The sequence below is a fragment of the Xiphias gladius genome, chromosome 5 (genome assembly GCF_016859285.1).
Source record: "Xiphias gladius isolate SHS-SW01 ecotype Sanya breed wild chromosome 5, ASM1685928v1, whole genome shotgun sequence".
In the NCBI taxonomy this organism is placed as follows: domain Eukaryota; kingdom Metazoa; phylum Chordata; class Actinopteri; order Istiophoriformes; family Xiphiidae; genus Xiphias; species Xiphias gladius.
Window position 1 is genome coordinate 18,125,586 of NC_053404.1, and position 16,943 is coordinate 18,142,528.

The window sequence follows — 16,943 nt, forward strand, 5'->3', positions numbered from 1 at the left end:
ACTTTAATGACACTTTAGTGACACCAAACAATTCTCACACCATGGCAACGGGCGATGTTTTCATGTTTTGCTTCATCATGACACAACAGATGAATCTGCCAAGTTCTCTGTGTACTTTACAGGGTTGTTTTATTTACAGATATTCTTTCATGCAGGTTACACAATCTCACATTTATCAAGAGTGTCAGAAGGAGCTCCCGACTGGCACAGTCATTTCAACATCATGGAATGTTCACTGCTTAAAATCAACTATGCTTCAAACTTTAGAAATAATAAAACAAAACAAAACAAATATGGAGCGCTTCGAATCTCCATTTAAAGATCACGGCATTTTAATTCATTTTAATTTTGAATCGTATTATATTAACATAGGCCTTAACAGTGTCACTCACTGTGCATCTTTGGGCCACATGGGGGCACTATACAGACTCTTAAGCACCATTAACCAACATGGGGTAACATTACACTGGACCCTTGACAAAGTATACAACAAAAACAATGTAGTTCTATGGCAATAGACATAACATATATCAGGGTTTGGCTTCACTAACAATACTTGTCGGTAAGATAAATTAATTGCAGGGTTTTGTCTCTTCAGAGGATTTGATCATGATATATAATAAAAACATAAAATATCTCATTCTATGATTTAACGAGCTGTTATGCAACAAGATTTAAGACATGATCAAGCATATTTTTAATGTAAAGCTATAAGCTGACTATCAACACTTGGTTCTTAACATATCCGGGAAATGTAACCGTCGCACACTGACGATCACAGTTACTGCACAGGTCTTCATCAGAAAAGTTGTCAGCAACATACTTATACACATTACAATAGAAATCAGAAATTAGCACAGCACTATATTCAGAAATCTGTGACTGAGCCAAGATTTCAATGGAAAAACAACTATAAAATATACTTAGACTTGGAGTTATATAAACAAGCCTTCTGCAAAAACAACACCAAAAAAATCTACCAATTTGACTGCTATGAGAACAATACCACAGCAGTCAGATAGTGAAATCCAAGCATTTTCATGCATTCAAAAAAACATTTTTTACTCATCATTCAAAGTAATCTTCGACGTAGTACATGAAATTATTAATTATTCATTACTATACTTGTCAAAGTGGCCAGTGTACTGTTAGGGTCTAGTATTGTAACCAAAGATACATTCACGCCTGTCTCCTGGAAAATCTTATTCTGAAGAGTCATGGCCAACATCGAGTCAATACCCAGTGCACCCAGAGCAGAGTCGTCATCCAGCTCATCTGCACTAACATTGATTATGTCACTGACAATTACTCTCACACTTTCATGTGTGGAAGGCAAATACTGAACTTTGAGTTCATTCCTTATATTATCTTTGAGCTCCATTGCCACTAAAGCTGACAGTCGTTCTCTGAGAGATGCATTTTGTGAAAAAACATGAATGTTAAGATTTTTGAAGTTGAACTTGCATATGACTTGTTGTGGTCTGTTCATCAGAAGACACATTTCAAGCGCCTCGTGAACCTCACACACATTCATTATCATCATCCCTTTTGCCTCTAAGAACTTTTGGAAATGGTCTTTGTTCAACAAGAGACCAAGGTTCAAAGGACCCCAGTTGATGGACTGTCCAGCAAGCCCAAGGTTTCTCCGATAATGACAAAATATGTCAAGGAATGAATTGGCTGCTGCGTAGTTACACTGTGAGGCATTGCCAATGAATGAAGAGATGGAAGAGTAGCACACAAAGTAATCAAGTTTGTTGTGAAGTGTTGCATAGTGAAGATTTAGAGCCCCACTCACTTTGGGCTGCAGCACCTTTCGGAAGAGCGACTCATCAAGTGTTTCAATCAGTGCGTCATGTAATACTGCAGCACTGTGAAACACTCCTTTGACTGGACAAGAAGAGAATCTTTGTTCAATCTTTGAGATTGCATCCACTACCTGCATTGACACAGAAACATCACATTGGACATTTATGATACTAACCCCATATCTTTTTTGGAGGAGTCCCATTTCAAACTGCATTTCATCTGTCAGAATACTTCTGGACAGTGTTGCAATGCAACCTCCACCATTATGGGCGATGAACTTCACCGTCTCAAGTCCCAAACCAGAAAGGCCCCCTGTTACAATATAAACACAGCTTTGTTTGAAAAGTTGTCCTGGCCTGGTGAGCAAAGGGATATCAGACACTGGACAATGAGATTCTCCATGATCTAAAACCACCTGCCGCACTGTTTTTGTGGTGAAATAGGACTCAGAATCTGCGTTGGTCTGAGGCTCTTTTACGCTTGATAATTGAAATGTCTCTCCTTTCAAAGGTAGAGATCCTGAATCAAAGCCTAATGACATTAGCCAATTAGAGATATTCCTGTTCTGTACTTGCAGATTGGCTCTCTGGAGAACATTAGCTACATCAAGTTTATGTATGTGCACGTGTTCACTCTTCGTTGCAAACATGCTTGCTGAGTGTGAAGTTGACATGTGACTGCTACATACAAAAACAATATGTCTCTCAAGGCCACCATTGTGTTGTATTTCCTGCCAAGAGTGATCAAATGGGGGCAGAAAAACAAATACACGACTCTGATCAAGATGTAGAGGTGCTCCTCCCAAATGCAGCTGGGAGGAAACACTCCAGCCTGACCTGTTTGCTGTCAGAGCTAAAATTTTCATCAGAGCAGAAGCTGAGTTAGAGGAGACAATGGCCAGCTTTCTGTGCTGTTGTTTTACTATAGGCAGCATTCTCTGCAGGATCTCCCATGCCAGTATGAAGTAAGACACACATGGAGTCTCTCTCAGAAATGAGAAGTTTTTTGTACTGTAGCACACAGCTTCAGGAATTCTAATCTTCGCCATGGCAGGAGCTGGATAACATGAAGCAATATGATCTCCCACTCTCAGATTATGAACATCTTTCCCAACAGATGTGACAATGCCGCTAAAATCTAAAACCAGAAGCTTGTGATTCTGGGATGTGTGCTGGTTCCAATACATTGTCTTGCTGAAGTTTAAATGTGAAGTGGTGACAGGAAAGTAATCAGATGAGTGCACGCATATATTGGTTAGCTGAATCTCAACTGACTTCTCTTGGATAGGATTTGCATTTGTGTTGCAGGGGATGGCAGACATGTGAGCCATTCTGTATGAATCGGTTGTCTGGAGAACAAAGTTGCTCGGATACACTGACTGCATATCACCCTCACATATAGCCTTGTCCTTCAGCGGGGTCTTTGCTATTCTTGTTGCTGATGCTTTCCCTTTGCCGATCATGACTTCTTGTTGTTTGCAGGTTTTAATTACATGAATCAGCATTTGAATGTCATCACTGGTCACAGAAGCAAGGTCAATCAGCTGAAAAGAGAGACCTGCTATCTCTGCCGAACAAGCCCTTGTCATACCAGACAGCACAAAACCCGGACTGACATGATCCACAGTTTTTTCTGTCGATCTATAGGTTATGACACGGACAGTGCAAGACGGTCTTCTCTCTTTCAAAGCTAATACAATCTGGCGATATACCTCACAGCAAGTAACTAACTTCTTCAGTGTCTGTTCAGATGACAACTGATTGAGATTCTCTACACCCCAAATGAAGAGAACATTTTCCACATCCATATTTGTGTTAAGTGAGTGAAACACTAAGTCTTGAAGTTGGTCGGACATCCAATAGTCTCTGCTCTCCACAACAACTGACTCTGGGTCTAAGTATGGCCTAAGTCTTTTAGTAATGCAGAGTTTGTCTTCAAAAACTATTGCTTTTATTTTACAATTTTGCAAGTCTCTCTTGTCACAAATTGTAATTATTTCATTGTGAAAGAACAGTGACTGAAGAACATTTGAGCAATTGCCCAAAAATGAGATCCTCACCCTCTTAAGTTCCACTAGTACTTTCCCCTCTGTGGTAGAAAAGCAACCACACACTTCAAGGAAGTCTGGGGTCTCTTGAGTTGCTCGTAAATACATGACCATTTTGTCTTGTAATGGTCCTGAAATGGCGACACAACCTATAGCTGAGGGGAATCCCTGCTTGGCTGTTAGCCGTCCAACAGCTACCACTGCAGTCATTTGAAGGAAATAGTCTAATAACACAGGGTGGATGAAATAGTCATGAAGGTGTTTTAGAAGTTCTCCGGGGACTTGAATTTTTGTCACAGCTTCCTTGAATTCATCCCCAAAATGCACATCATCGAGCTGTTTGAAGACAGAGCCATATTCAAATCCTGCTTGAGAAAGAATTGAATAAATCTCTTTTCTCTTCAAAATGAATTTGCACCTTTGACGGATCATGTTAAGAGAAATGGTTGGTTCCTCTAACAGTGGTTGGCCATCTGTACTCTTGTATGTGCCAGAGGCATGTGTTGCGCCAGAAGACTGTATTTTAAAAGAGGCCTCAGTATCTGCATGCTTAACTGTTACTTTCAACTGATGACAGTTTGAGCTGAGTGTAAACAGACTCTCAAATCTAACACTGAGCTGGAGCAGAGAAGCAGGTTTCTTTGGTTTTAGGCTTGCTATCACCGAGGCATAAGCTAGTTCAACATAAAATGCACCTGGCACAATGGAAACACCATTGTTTTTATGCTCCCAAAGATATGGTGCAGTCTCTAATGAGAGGTTGCACATGTACTCTTTATCTACCTTTGTTTGGGATATGAGTGTTTGGGGAGAAAAAGCAGATAATTTATTACCTCTTCTTACATCTTCAAAATTCAGTTCTTTCTTTGAGTGGTCGAACTGATAGATTGGAAGAGCTGTGGGCAATGTCTCATAACCCCTGTAGAGTTGACGCCAGTCCACATTTATGCCCAATTCAAATACTTTTGCCAAAGTAGACAAGATTGTGTCACAATCTTTCTCTGGCTGGACTGAGGAAAGAACTATGGCGTCATTTCCCAGAGTCTCATGTATGTTCCTTTGAAGAGCCCTACGAGGTCCAATCTCCACAAAGACCACATTTCTGCTAGACTGCTTATCTTTGGTGGCAGCATGCAGTGTTTTTTCGAATAGAACAGGTTCTCGGATGTTCTTTGCCCAGTACCTGCCGGTGCTGAAGTCACCATCTGAATACCTGTCTGCAGTCACTGTTGAAAAAAGTTTGCATTCCATGTTGTTAGCATCTAAAGAATCTATGTTCCTCTCAATGTCATCTAATATAGGATCCATCATATGGCTATGATATGCCGCTGGAACATCCAAGATATGGAGGAAGAGGTTTTTATCTCTAAACAGAATCTTAAGTCTTTCATGCAGGATGTCTATAGCATCTGAATCCCCTGACAGTGTGCAGGACAGAGGGCTGTTGAAAGCTGCAACACAAATTTTGCCAGAGAAGACTTTAAGGATTTCTAATACCTTTCCTACAGCCACATTACTGACCACAAGCATTTTCCCACCTGTGACCTTGCTCTGAAGAGTACTGCGGTGGTACAACACTTTAACAGCATTTTCAAGAGAGAGGAGGCCAGAACAGTGAGCTGCAGCAACCTCGCCTACAGAGTGTCCAAGCACTGCATCAGGCTTGACACCCCAGTGCTTTAGGAGAGTGGCGATGCCAACCTGAATTGCAAAAAGAAGAGGCTGGACAATATTTGGTTTGCTGAAATCATCATTATCATAGTCACCAGCAAGCCATTGACTGATAATGGTGCTTTTATGACTCTGGAAGAGATTCTCAACCTCTCTGACCTTATCTCTGAAAACAGGAACCTCTCTCAGGAGCTGATTGCACATACCCTTGTAGGCAACTCCATTCCCACAAAACACAAACACCACCTGGATGTCTGACTTTGCTGACTCAACCTTTATTTTCAGTGCAGATGCCAGCTGGTGCTGTAAATCTGAGAGGGAAGTTGACAGGAAGGCCTTCTTATATTTGTGTCTGCGATGACTCCTTCCACATGCTGAGGTGTATGACAATGCCTGTAAGTCAACTGTTTGAGCCCTGCAAAGCTTTTGATTGGTGTCAGTGATGGATAGGATCAATGATTTCTCAGAGGCTGCAGATACTACAAAGGGTTTTGGAAAGCCTTTTGGAATCTGTGTGGGAACAGGGCACTTTCTATACTCTCTTAAAATCGCATGTGCATTTGTGCCTCCAAACCCAAAGCTGTTAATCCCAGCTACCCTCTGTAATGACCTATTTGTCTCCCATCTTTCAGTTTTAGACGGAATACTTAGATTAAGAGCTTTTACGTCTACACTTGCACTGTCTTCAGAGTAGAAAACGGAGGGCACAATGGTCTCATGCTTCATCATTAAGAGAACCTTAATGAGTCCGGCCACTCCAGCTGCAGATTCTGTATGTCCAATGTTACCCTTCACAGAGCCAATCCGCAGTGTCTCTGAACCACGACGTCTGGCTTTAGCAATGACGTTTGAGATGCTTCCCGCCTCTGTTGGGTCTCCAACCGGGGTTCCAGTCCCATGTGCCTCTATGTACTGAACGTTTGCGATGTCAGACTCTGAGTAGAGTCTTCGCAGCAGCTCCTCTTGTTGTGTCATAGAGGGTTTGGTGATTGGAGTGACTGAGTGTCCATCTTGGTTAACCGCTGTTTTGCTGATGATACCCCATATTTTGTTGCAGTCTTTTACAGCCTATATACAGGAAGTCAAACAATTAGCAATGTAGCTATTACCTGTAATTGTTAAATCAATGAAATGACTGTAAAGAATATAATAAACACAATAATGTTCTTACATTTTTCAGAGGCTTCAGGAGAACAACCCCGCAGCCCTCCCCTCTACCGTAGCCATCTGTTCTGCTGGAGAAAGGTTTGCTTGTTCCCTCGGGTGAGATCATCTTCGCCTTGCTGAGAGCTACAAACACTCTTGGCTCTATGATAGAGTTGACACCTCCACACAAAGCCATCTCACAGTCTCCTAGTTGAAAAAGAGAATAAAATGAAATATGGAATATATAAATACGATGCCTTGGTAAGCTCGCTTTTAGGAATGGCATTTGTAGGTAAAAGAGAATGAAATACCTTGCTTTATGGCCTGGCAGGCTAAATGTAGAGCCACCAAAGATGAGGAACATGCACTGTCAATGGCAAAAGAAGGGCCAGTGAGATTAAAAGTGAAGGAGATTCTATTGGCAGCCACACTCATGGCTGTGCCAGTGCAATTGTAGTGGGTTACTGTAGTGGGACTGTTACTTCGGAGCATCTCATAATCTCTGTTCATAAGGCCTGCAACACAATCAACGTAGAGTAGGTTACAATTTGTGAATCATAAAATTGTGCTTGGAATTTTAAATGTATTATAGAGGGATAGTGATCACCTATGTAAACTCCAGTTCTGCTTCCACTGATGCTTTCCATAGCCATTCCCGCGTCTTCTAATGCCCTGTATGTACACTGAAGGAGGAGTTTCTGCTGAGGGTCCATGAAATCAGCCTCTGTTTCAGTGATCCCAAAAAACTTGTGATCAAACTCATTAAACCTAAAAATAATATAGAAATATCAGCTCTATCAAAATCCAAACATCTCTCAAGAGAAGGATTAACACTTAATCTGTCTACACGGGTATAATGCTTACCCTTCTATAAGAGCTGCTTTGGTTGTTTGTGTCTTTCCGGGTTTGCTATCATCAGCATCATACCAAAATGTGGTGTCAAACCTTTCTGCTGGAATGTCTACTACACAGTTCTGTCCTTCCAATAGAACCCTCCAGAAATTGTCCAACCCCTCGCCTAAAATAAAATAGACCACAATAACGATAATTTACCTTAAATGAAGACAACTAGGAAGACATCTAAATCCTTGCAACGTTGTCATAATTAAAGTCATACCTCCAGGGAAATTGCATCCAATCCCAATGACAGCTATGTCATCCTCTGGGTCTTCCATTCTTCCTTTGAGATGGTAGTGATGTTTTTCTGGGGATTTTGTTGCTTTATTCTAAAAGCTAAAGTGAAGTTTCAAGCCTCTCCATAGTGAAGCTCAATGTTCAGTCCTGGTTGTCCTGTCTTTCGTCAGAACAAGTGCTGCTATACTCTTTATAAACATTTTGCCGGTCGTCAATGAAAAGAGGAAGAGGACACAACAATGTCCTGGGATGTTGCATCTCAGTAGGCTTCATCTGGAACTAATTACAGTAATTGTAGGTTAAGATAATTTAAAGGCAGCACTAAATAAGGCTTTGTCCTTCTTTGCAGATAAACAAAGGAACACTGTGTATACTATGAATCTGCCTGTCGCGGGAAGTTTTTAAAATCCTCTGACTGGTTACTTTGAGTGCAACCTATGGCCAAGTTGTCTCTACAAAGAAAAAGCATTTTACCTTACAGTTGTCCCTATATGTAGCATCATTCAGGGGGATATGACCACAATAATCTGGTGTTAAGAGATAAAGAACACAAAAAGAGAGAAAGCCATTTTTTCTCTAACGTAAGACAAAAGTGTGCCTTCCTGAGAAAAAGAACTTCAAAAAAATGACAGACCACAGAATTTGCTGATGGATGCATGCTTATGAATCTGTCTTGACAGTTCTAACATTAGTAATCATGTTAAAGCTGTTTTAAGTGATTATTCTATTTAAACAACTGATTATGCATAGAGTGAAAGGTGTCGTTTGTAATGATAAATCACATAGAATTGTCACCTATCTCAGCAGTTCGCCCCAGCTCTACAGAACATTTTAGCGTCCGTCAGCTCATTATATTGGTTATTCACTGTCTGCCCTCATCAACCCCAATTCCAGCAGCAACATTAGCGGGCATCAAACTCTGATAAACCCACTGTAACCAGCAGATACCTGTACATCACCAAAGAGCAGACTGGCAAAGTTAGCAGCTAGCTGGTAAACATAGTGGAGCATTTAGCAGTTAATATAAAGAGCCAGATATTCACTCAGGTGTTAGCAAAGACCAAACCGTAGTTAAAATGAAATTGTATATTGGACTTACATTCCAAATGAATGCCAATGCTGCTCTGTGTCTACTGCATGTGTAAATAAGCAACTGTTTGCGAACAGATTAGCCATAGCAGATTTATACGGTGCTAATATTCCAATGTAGTGCTGCAGGAGATAGCTTGTTGCACTTCCCTCCAGAGTGGCCAAAAAATAAATAAATAAATAGATAAAATAATAATAATAATAATAATGCAAGTTTCATTTAATTCATGTACTGTACACATTCATGATTAAGAGAAACATTTATTTGGGCTTCAAGAAGGCCTTTGTCTAAAAGAACAAACAGAAGCACAAATCCAGTCCCTTTTCACTCTTACAATATATACACAGTCCCCCTCATTTATCAGGTACAGTCGAGCTACAAATAGGACATGAGGGCCTATCACTAATTTCAGAAAAAGGGGACCTTTGGGCACTTTAATAAATAAGAACATAGACAGCATATTGTAAATGCAACTGAAATACATATTTCAGAGAAAGAACTCTTAATATGAAGAGTTCAACTATGAACAGGGTTATCACCTGTACCTTGCTACAGCCAAATGGTACATTCTAAATTGAGGTGCTTTAAGGTCCTATGGTGTTCACCAGTCTGTACAAATTCAAAATGAGACATAGACACATACATGAAATTAATAGTTTTCATCCTAATTAGCCGTGATCTGTGTCCAATTTATTTGCCTTAGAACCTTACTTGATACCAAATATGAATCTGATGTATAAAACTACCATAGAAGTCATTTGCCTTGACAGTGAAGGACAACAAATCCTTAGTGAAATCTCAAACATCTTTGCAAATAGTAGTGGACAAACTTGTGTAGAACATATATTTATTTTCATCCAATCTAACTGTGGGCGCTTTAAAATTGCTGTGAAACTGAAAGTCTTCTCTACAGGAATTGTCAAAAACAAATGAAAATTAACATAAGGGATGAAACAAAAATGTCAGCGTAATCTTCACACTGATTATAAGAGGGTTACAAACAAATGTAATACAAGGCCTCCAAAAGGCCTGTGCTCAATTGCACAGTTTCATATATACATGTTACAAGAGTCTAAAATGTTTACTGAGGTATCTAGTGGTCCAGTGATTTGCCCTCCAGCACCATCTGGATCTCTTTGGCATCCAGAGTTTCGTATCTTAGCAGGGCATCAGCTAGCTTCTTATGCTCATTACTGTATGTCTTGAGGATGTTTTTAGCACGTTCATACGAGTCCTGGAGGGGAGAAAACGATTGGTAATTCAGGAAATCATAAAGAAAAAGATGTTATAAATGATCAGTAGTAATCTATCTATAAATTAAGAATAGCTTGAGAGTGCCGTGGGGAGTTCACCTTCAGTAAAACCCTGACTTCCTGTTCGATGGCTGCTTGTGTCTCGGGGCTCTGTTTGGTTGTGTCACCATAGGTCATGACACCGAGCTGCGACAAAACACAAATTACATCCTCAGGTTAAATGAACAATAGACCTTTTCATGCATTAGTCACTTGTAATAACTGATCATCATAAAACGCTGAGTTTCTTTTAGGTGGCAAGAGCTAGACAGAGCTTTTCATTGTTTCAGGTGTAATTATATGTCATAGTAATGCAAGAGGAATGCAGCTTTTGATCTGAACTGAACAATAAATCAGTATCCCAATTTGGAAGCGTATATGCCTCCATAAATTCAAAGAGAACCCTGCAGTAATGTAGAGTAGTAAAAGCAGTGATAGCCCCATAACAGCACTGTTTAGTGAAAAGGTCTGTCTTCTATGGAAGTGGAAAGGACCAAAACGTTGTCAGCCATAAAAATGTAAATATTTACCTTGTCACTCATGCCAAACCTGGTCACCATCATTTTTGCTATTTTGGTTGCACCATCAAAGTCACTGGAGGCTCCTAAAATGAACAATAACAAGAAGGTTGAAACTCATACTCTGTTTTAAACAACCAGAGCATAAGGTCGACATTATCAGACATGTGCTATAATATGTTACAGTAGTATAACAGTCCTGAGGTCATTTATACTGTAAACAATTTTACAGACTTTGTTCATAAAAATGGAAATTATGTATTAAACTTCATGACACCAATTGATCAAAACTCATTCATAGATCCAAACAACACAAATTTGTCTTTGCAGTATGTACACTGGTAAGAAGAGCTTTTAGAAAAGGTGGCTATACAACAGAAGTGAAGTAGTTTATCTTTAACAGCATCTCTGTTGCCAGTAACACAACAGGACACAGACACACAAACGAAATCAAAGCCCTCTTAATCTCGCACCAGTGGTAATGTAGTCATCTCCAAAGATGAGCTCCTCTGCAACTCGACCGCCCATACTGACATCCATCTGAGCCAGCAGCTGGGCTCTTGTTTCACTCCAGCGGTCATTCTCTGGGAGCATGGAAACCTGGAGGACAGAGACATGGAGAACACTGGTAGTACTGCTAAGTGCTGCTAAGGACCACTGGATATGTTGGGAAGTGAAAAAAAAAAAAGCTCACGTGGCCAAGAGTTGGTCCTCTAGGCATGATAGTGGCCTTATTGATGGGCATCGCATCTTTGGTGTAATAGGCAACAATGGCATGGCCGGACTCATGGTAGGCAGTGATGGTCTTATTCTTCTTGTCGATTTCAACGCTCTTCCTCTCAGGGCCTGGTATGAAAAGGACACAATAAAAGGGCTGTCTCCCATTCACATTCTTCCTGTATCCTAACTAGAGTGTGTCTAAGTAATCTGTCTCATCTGACGTGATTTGAGCAGATCTAAACACTGTGTGTACTCACCCATGAGGATCTTGTCCTTAGAGAACTCCAGCTCCTTCATTGTGACCATCTCTTTCCCGTCCACGGCTGCCTTCAGGGCTGCCTGGTTGACCAGGTTCTCGAGCTCTGCACCAGAGAATCCCACTGTGCCCCGGGCAATAATCTCTGCATCCACGGCTGTGAAGGAACAAACACAAGAGATAAAGCCTTCTTTATAAAGGTGATCAGTGTTCAAAAGACAACGGCTTCAGTTGATAAGGAGATAAACTGTTTTTCCAAAATGTGCGTGATTTTGTCACTAATATCACATAAGATGTCTTTTAGAAATTGCTTCTGAAATACTACCAAAAATTTAAGAATGACAAATCAGAGTTTAGTAAGAAACAAAACCTGAAACATCTGCTTTGTAAGATATTGGTCACAAATATCCTTAATATTTTTGAGTGCCTACACTGAGACCTACCAGGGTCCATTTTAATCTTGGAAAGGTACCAGTTGAGAATTTCAGTGCGTCCTTTCACATCTGGGCGAGGTACCGTCACCTGCATGTCAAACCTCCCTGGCCTTACCAGAGCGCTGAAAAGTGGTATCAAAAGTTGTAATAATTAAGACTTATAGTACATACATTTTTCCAGTCTGTTAAATGTCCAGCTTTACTGCATCAAAACCAAAATGCTAGTGAAAGTGCTGAGATACATGAAGCAAGAAAACTGAAACAGTTTTGCATATATTAACTATATGTATCTACTCTATGGAGTGACCTTTTTTCAGTTTGACTAGCTGGAGGATATCAGCAGGTCAAACTTTTTATTCTACTAAAAAGGCAAAAAAATTAAAATATATGTAAAACATAAATTTATTTGAAATGAAAACATACTTATCCAGAGCCTCAGCAAAGTTTGTAGCACCAATAACAATGACTCCTTCATTTGGTTTAAAACTGAAAAACACCAAAACATTGAGAGTAAGGAAATGAAAGCTCCCGACAGAAATATTTTATTCACACTGTGCAGTTTGAAAATGTCAATGCAATAGAACTGACCCGTCCATTTCAGCCAGCAGCTGGTTAATGGTTTGTCTGGAGTAAGGATGCATAGGAGACTCAATCCTCTTCCCTCCAACACTGTCCAACTCATCGATGAAGATGACACAGGGAGCATTAGCTTTTGCCTCCTCTGCAAACCACAAAAATAAAAATAAAAAATAAAAAAATGAATAAATAAAAAGAGAGATAGTAGTTGTGAGGCAACATCCTCAGTTGGTTCCTCACACTTTCTCACATCCAGAAAACTTACTGAAAAGGTTCCTGATGCGGCCTGCACCGACACCCACAAACATCTCATCAAACTCTGATCCGGAGGCGTAGTAGAAAGGCACATCAGCCTCCCCAGCCACGGCTCGTGCTAACAGAGTCTTTCCCGTGCCTGGTGGACCAACAAGGAGGATCCCTGTGAGGATAACAGAGGAAACGAGTTAAGATAAAATAACAACATATCAAAAAATATAGGAAAAAAATATTGGCCAAATATTTGCATTAGATTATTTTCCTGGATGACAAAATCAGAGAATGTGGAATATGTGGAGAAAGCTCAGTCATAATACCTTTAGGCAGTTTTCCACCCAGAACAGTAAACTTCTGTGGGTTCTTGAGAAACTCGACAACATCTTGTAATTCATTCTTTGCCTCCTCCACTCCTTTGACGTGCTCAAATGTCACATTCTTCATCTGGACGGGGTCGACTGCTGAGTCAAGACCAGATGTGGTGCGGAACCTCACTGTGAGATCCCCCCAAAAAAACTGGTTCAGTTCAGTGAAACTGGAAACACTTCACATTTCTTTACAGTGTCGCACAATGAAAGACAATACAACTGCTGGTTACAATACGCTTACTGTGGCAAACATGTAAATATGATGATCCAAATGTGTGTTGCTTTTCCACATTTATCGCTTCCAACTATCCGAATACCCCCCCCCGGGCATGAAAATATACATAGTTGATATAGATATTTCAGTATTAGTGCACAGTGGTATCCAGCAGAATAAATAGTCACATTCTACCTGCACACCACAAGAGATATATCATGTCTTATTAACCTGATGGGACACTAAAAACACAGTTCATCAAATATCTAAGCTGACATAAGACTCAAGTAAAGCACTAACTTTATCATATATGCTTGGAGACAGTTTGTCCAATTTGCAGTGTTCATGTAGGGTTGCGAGTTGATTTGCAAGCATAGGAAAGAATGAAATCTGAAACAAACCAGCATCAGAAAAGGAGCCTTTACCCGAGAGAAACGGGGTTCTCGATAGGCCATAAATACCGACAAGTAGGAGGACCAACAGGATCAACCTGGTTCTCCTCAGCGAGTCTGTCAAAACAGGGGAGAGAAAAAGTGAGTCACGAGTATTTCCCCTTTGTATTCAACTCAGCACTGCCCCCCAAAGAAAACCTGGTGCAACTGTTTACACTAAATACCAGGGAATCCTTTGATTATAGAAAAGGTTCCTTTTCTTTCTAGATTATAACTGTAGTGCCTGACGGCTAAGTGAGTGAGCCACAAACCTTGTGTTCTCTGAGTAAAGGCCTGGGACCTCATGAACCCCTCAGTGAAACCCGTCTTGAAAGCATCCTGCTGGTTTTCAGGAAGGTTCCTTTGTTTTATCACTTGGTCCAGCGACTGCGACTCTGGTCCCTTCTCCCTCAGGAGCAGCCCCTGTGAGGGAAACGGAGGGAGAGTTGGTTTGTAAGCTTCACACAATGGAAAGATTAGTGGGACCACACAAATAGGTCCGACTAATCTTTTTCATTAAACAGACTGCTGGAGCTTTGCAGTAACATGCTGACCTTCATAAATGCTGGCGTGTAGGCCTCAGACTCCACTGGACCATCATAACCAGACTCCATTCGTCTGGGCTTTGATCGAAGTGTCTTGAAACCCCGACTCTGGACCCATACTAAATAGAGACACACATGGAAAACAGAAAACATTAAAACCTTACATGTCAAGCCCTTCACACACACACACACACACAGATAACTTACAAACAGCAGATTAAGTATTTAGTTAATTTCTTACCAGGCAAGAATTGTAGTTGTGAGCAAACTTCTTTTAGAGGACTGTGGTATTGTCTGTGGAATATTGGGGAGCCAAAAACCCCCAATCTTCTGTGTGAAAACCCTGTGAGACAAAGAGTGCAAAAGGATCGTTTCACTTTACATGGTATGATACTGTAAATTGACCAATGTGTAAAATTAGATTTCTTAAATAACAAAACTGTCCCTGGTACAACCCCTTTGGTTAAGGTAAGCACTGGGCCATTTTCTTAGAAAACACTCAAAGCTGGATAGCCTTTCAGCTCAACGGCCCTGTGCCGCTCACCATGCTTGTTGTGAAAGAAGTTGTCTGCAGAAACGTGACTCGTCCTCCATGTCGAAGGAACAGCGGGAGGTTCCTCTGGTCCTGGTACAGGCAGCAACCTGCTGACCAGCTCATCCAGCTGGCTCACCCTGATCTCCGACAGGCCAAGCTCCCTCAGACTTACAGTGGGCTAAGAAGAGAAGATAGCCAAAGTAGATCATCGACACCTTTTGTAAGACAATTATTATTGCAAAAATAACCCACAAATGGGTATCTGGCTTCCAGAGCCTGTAAGAATCTTTGTCACACATCTCACACTTTCACTCACTTTTTAAGAAGCATATAGAAATTAACATAGTAATAGATATATTTAACGTTGTAGAGCTGCACCAGTACTCTGGGGTGTGCAAAATATTTTTTTGAACATTACATTGACAGACAGGTTGGTAACTACAACAGGTACTGGTAGACTTACATTTCTTGGCTGTTGCAAAATTGTAAAATGATGAAATGTGAATTTTTAAGGTGTAATGCTTACATGGTTATTACTGTGTTTAAGAAAAATGCTATGGTTGAATACAGGCATGCGTCCTTCCTCTTATTTACAGTGTTTTTCTTCATGAAAACTTTCTCTTTACCTTAGAGTTGTCCTATGTCAGCAGTGTTGAGTATGATTTTTTTATTTTATTTTTTTTAGTATGTCTTGTTCGCCATTATCAAAAAAGTTTCAAAAAAAATCTGTGTGTGTGTGTGACATTCCAAGTCATACCAAAGTCACTGACGATTATGTACTGTACCCTCCTAGAATCACTTCAGTACACCATGCATCCGTGGTGCCATTCTCACCTCTTTGAGATATGAACTGTGCTCTGGAGGGAAGTCTTTGTGCAGGGTCTGGACTGAAGCTGTGGCGGAGTTCTTCAGAGAGTGGAGGGCATTGATGAGCTGGCTGAGGGGCACTATCATCTGGCAGACACATAACAACAGCGGAGGGTGAAGAACGGCATTCCACCACGTGGCGAGCTGCATAGTCTTGCATTTATTACACGTACAAAAAGCCCCACATGAGTTCGAGTTTTGCTGGATTTCAGGTGAAGCTTTCAGACAGGACCGTGGGGCGGGACTGTTATGTCAGTGTTATTCAGGCTGACAGCAGTATGGCCCACATACGTAAGATGTGTGCGAGTTATGTAACGGCAACTCTTCAAAGACTAAGTTATTACCCTTCAATTTACCTTAACCAATCTCTAACCAGATGTATCCTTTGGTTAAGTCACGACCAAAACTGCATGTGCCAAGCTTGTTCGGGGATCCCGGCTTTTGAATAGCCTACTATGACAACGTGATGTAATGCCGAGCATGAATCAATCTAGCGTTAACTTGTTAATGCTAACATTAGCCGAGTTAAGTTGAAACTGACCGTTAGAGAATATCCGAGAAATGCAACGCCTGAAAGGGGCTCTTGAGGTTATAACTTCCAGACAACGCTGAAATTATAACTAACATACAGATACGTTGGCAGGAGAGCACACATTAACATTAGTTAGCTAGGTCAAACAGCTGCTATCCAGTCGGCTTACCTGCTGTGGCTGAAACGACGTCGACAGGGAAAACATTTTTATCGAATGGTAGATCAAACAAAAGATTTCGGGGGCGGACGTATGAGGACAGACCCTCTATACAACGCAAATGAACGAGTCCTCCCGGGGTCGGTGTCCTTTTGTTTTCCCTGTTACACAACTTTCAGCAGCTTAGCAAATGACGGCAAATGGATTCTCCGGCGTCTGAGGGTCAAATGGACTACAAAATGACGTCAGACCTGGTCCAGAATGTGTCGTTACATCACTCGTGGAACAAAAACCACATTAAAAAAATATATTATTAAAATTCTCAAACTGTATATGACAAATAAATATA

General features: G+C 40.8%; 2 protein-coding genes across 3 annotated transcripts; both read right to left on the minus strand.

Annotated features, from left to right (window-relative positions):
- Positions 1–1,105: 1,105 nt before the first annotated feature.
- On the minus strand, positions 1,106–7,848 carry pks1 (polyketide synthase 1). The gene is made up of 6 exons (XM_040127429.1): positions 7,791–7,848; positions 7,538–7,691; positions 7,281–7,441; positions 6,985–7,188; positions 6,699–6,880; positions 1,106–6,595 (listed from the first exon to the last, which is right to left on the minus strand). The coding sequence occupies exons 1-6, from the start codon at positions 7,846–7,848 to the stop codon at positions 1,106–1,108; spliced, it is 6,249 nt and encodes a 2,082-aa protein (XP_039983363.1).
- Positions 7,849–9,137: 1,289 nt separating this feature from the next.
- On the minus strand, positions 9,138–16,827 carry yme1l1a (YME1-like 1a). Of its 2 annotated transcripts, none has more exons than XM_040127419.1 (18): positions 16,607–16,827; positions 15,873–15,992; positions 15,048–15,216; positions 14,745–14,846; positions 14,513–14,622; positions 14,231–14,381; positions 13,953–14,036; positions 13,266–13,439; positions 12,959–13,111; positions 12,706–12,838; positions 12,541–12,603; positions 12,127–12,239; positions 11,685–11,840; positions 11,402–11,553; positions 11,181–11,307; positions 10,720–10,793; positions 10,250–10,336; positions 9,138–10,131 (listed from the first exon to the last, which is right to left on the minus strand). In XM_040127419.1, exons 1-18 carry the CDS (start codon positions 16,640–16,642, stop codon positions 9,991–9,993), a joined length of 2,145 nt encoding a protein of 714 aa, XP_039983353.1. In that variant the 5' UTR covers positions 16,643–16,827; the 3' UTR covers positions 9,138–9,990. The 2 variants fall into 2 exon arrangements, with proteins under 2 accessions (XP_039983353.1, XP_039983352.1); XM_040127418.1 differs by having other exon boundaries at positions 13,929–14,036.
- Between the last annotated feature and the right edge of the window lie 116 nt (positions 16,828–16,943).

Coding starts and splice junctions, on each gene's coding strand:
- pks1 (XM_040127429.1), bottom strand. CDS start 7,848: ATGGAAGACCCAGAGGATGACATAGCTGTCATTGGGATTGGATGCAAT. Junction 6,881..6,984: donor CTGCCAGGCCATAAAGCAAG/GTATTTCATTCT, acceptor TTTTTCAACTAG/GAGACTGTGAGATGGCTTTG. Junction 6,596..6,698: donor TCCTGAAGCCTCTGAAAAAT/GTAAGAACATTA, acceptor TCCTGTATATAG/GCTGTAAAAGACTGCAACAA.
- yme1l1a (XM_040127418.1), bottom strand. CDS start 16,642: ATGTTTTCCCTGTCGACGTCGTTTCAGCCACAGCAG. Junction 14,382..14,512: donor ACACGCCAGCATTTATGAAG/GTCAGCATGTTA, acceptor TTTCCCTCACAG/GGGCTGCTCCTGAGGGAGAA. Junction 13,440..13,928: donor AGGCTCCTTTTCTGATGCTG/GTTTGTTTCAGA, acceptor GGGATCTCACAG/TGAGGTTCCGCACCACATCT.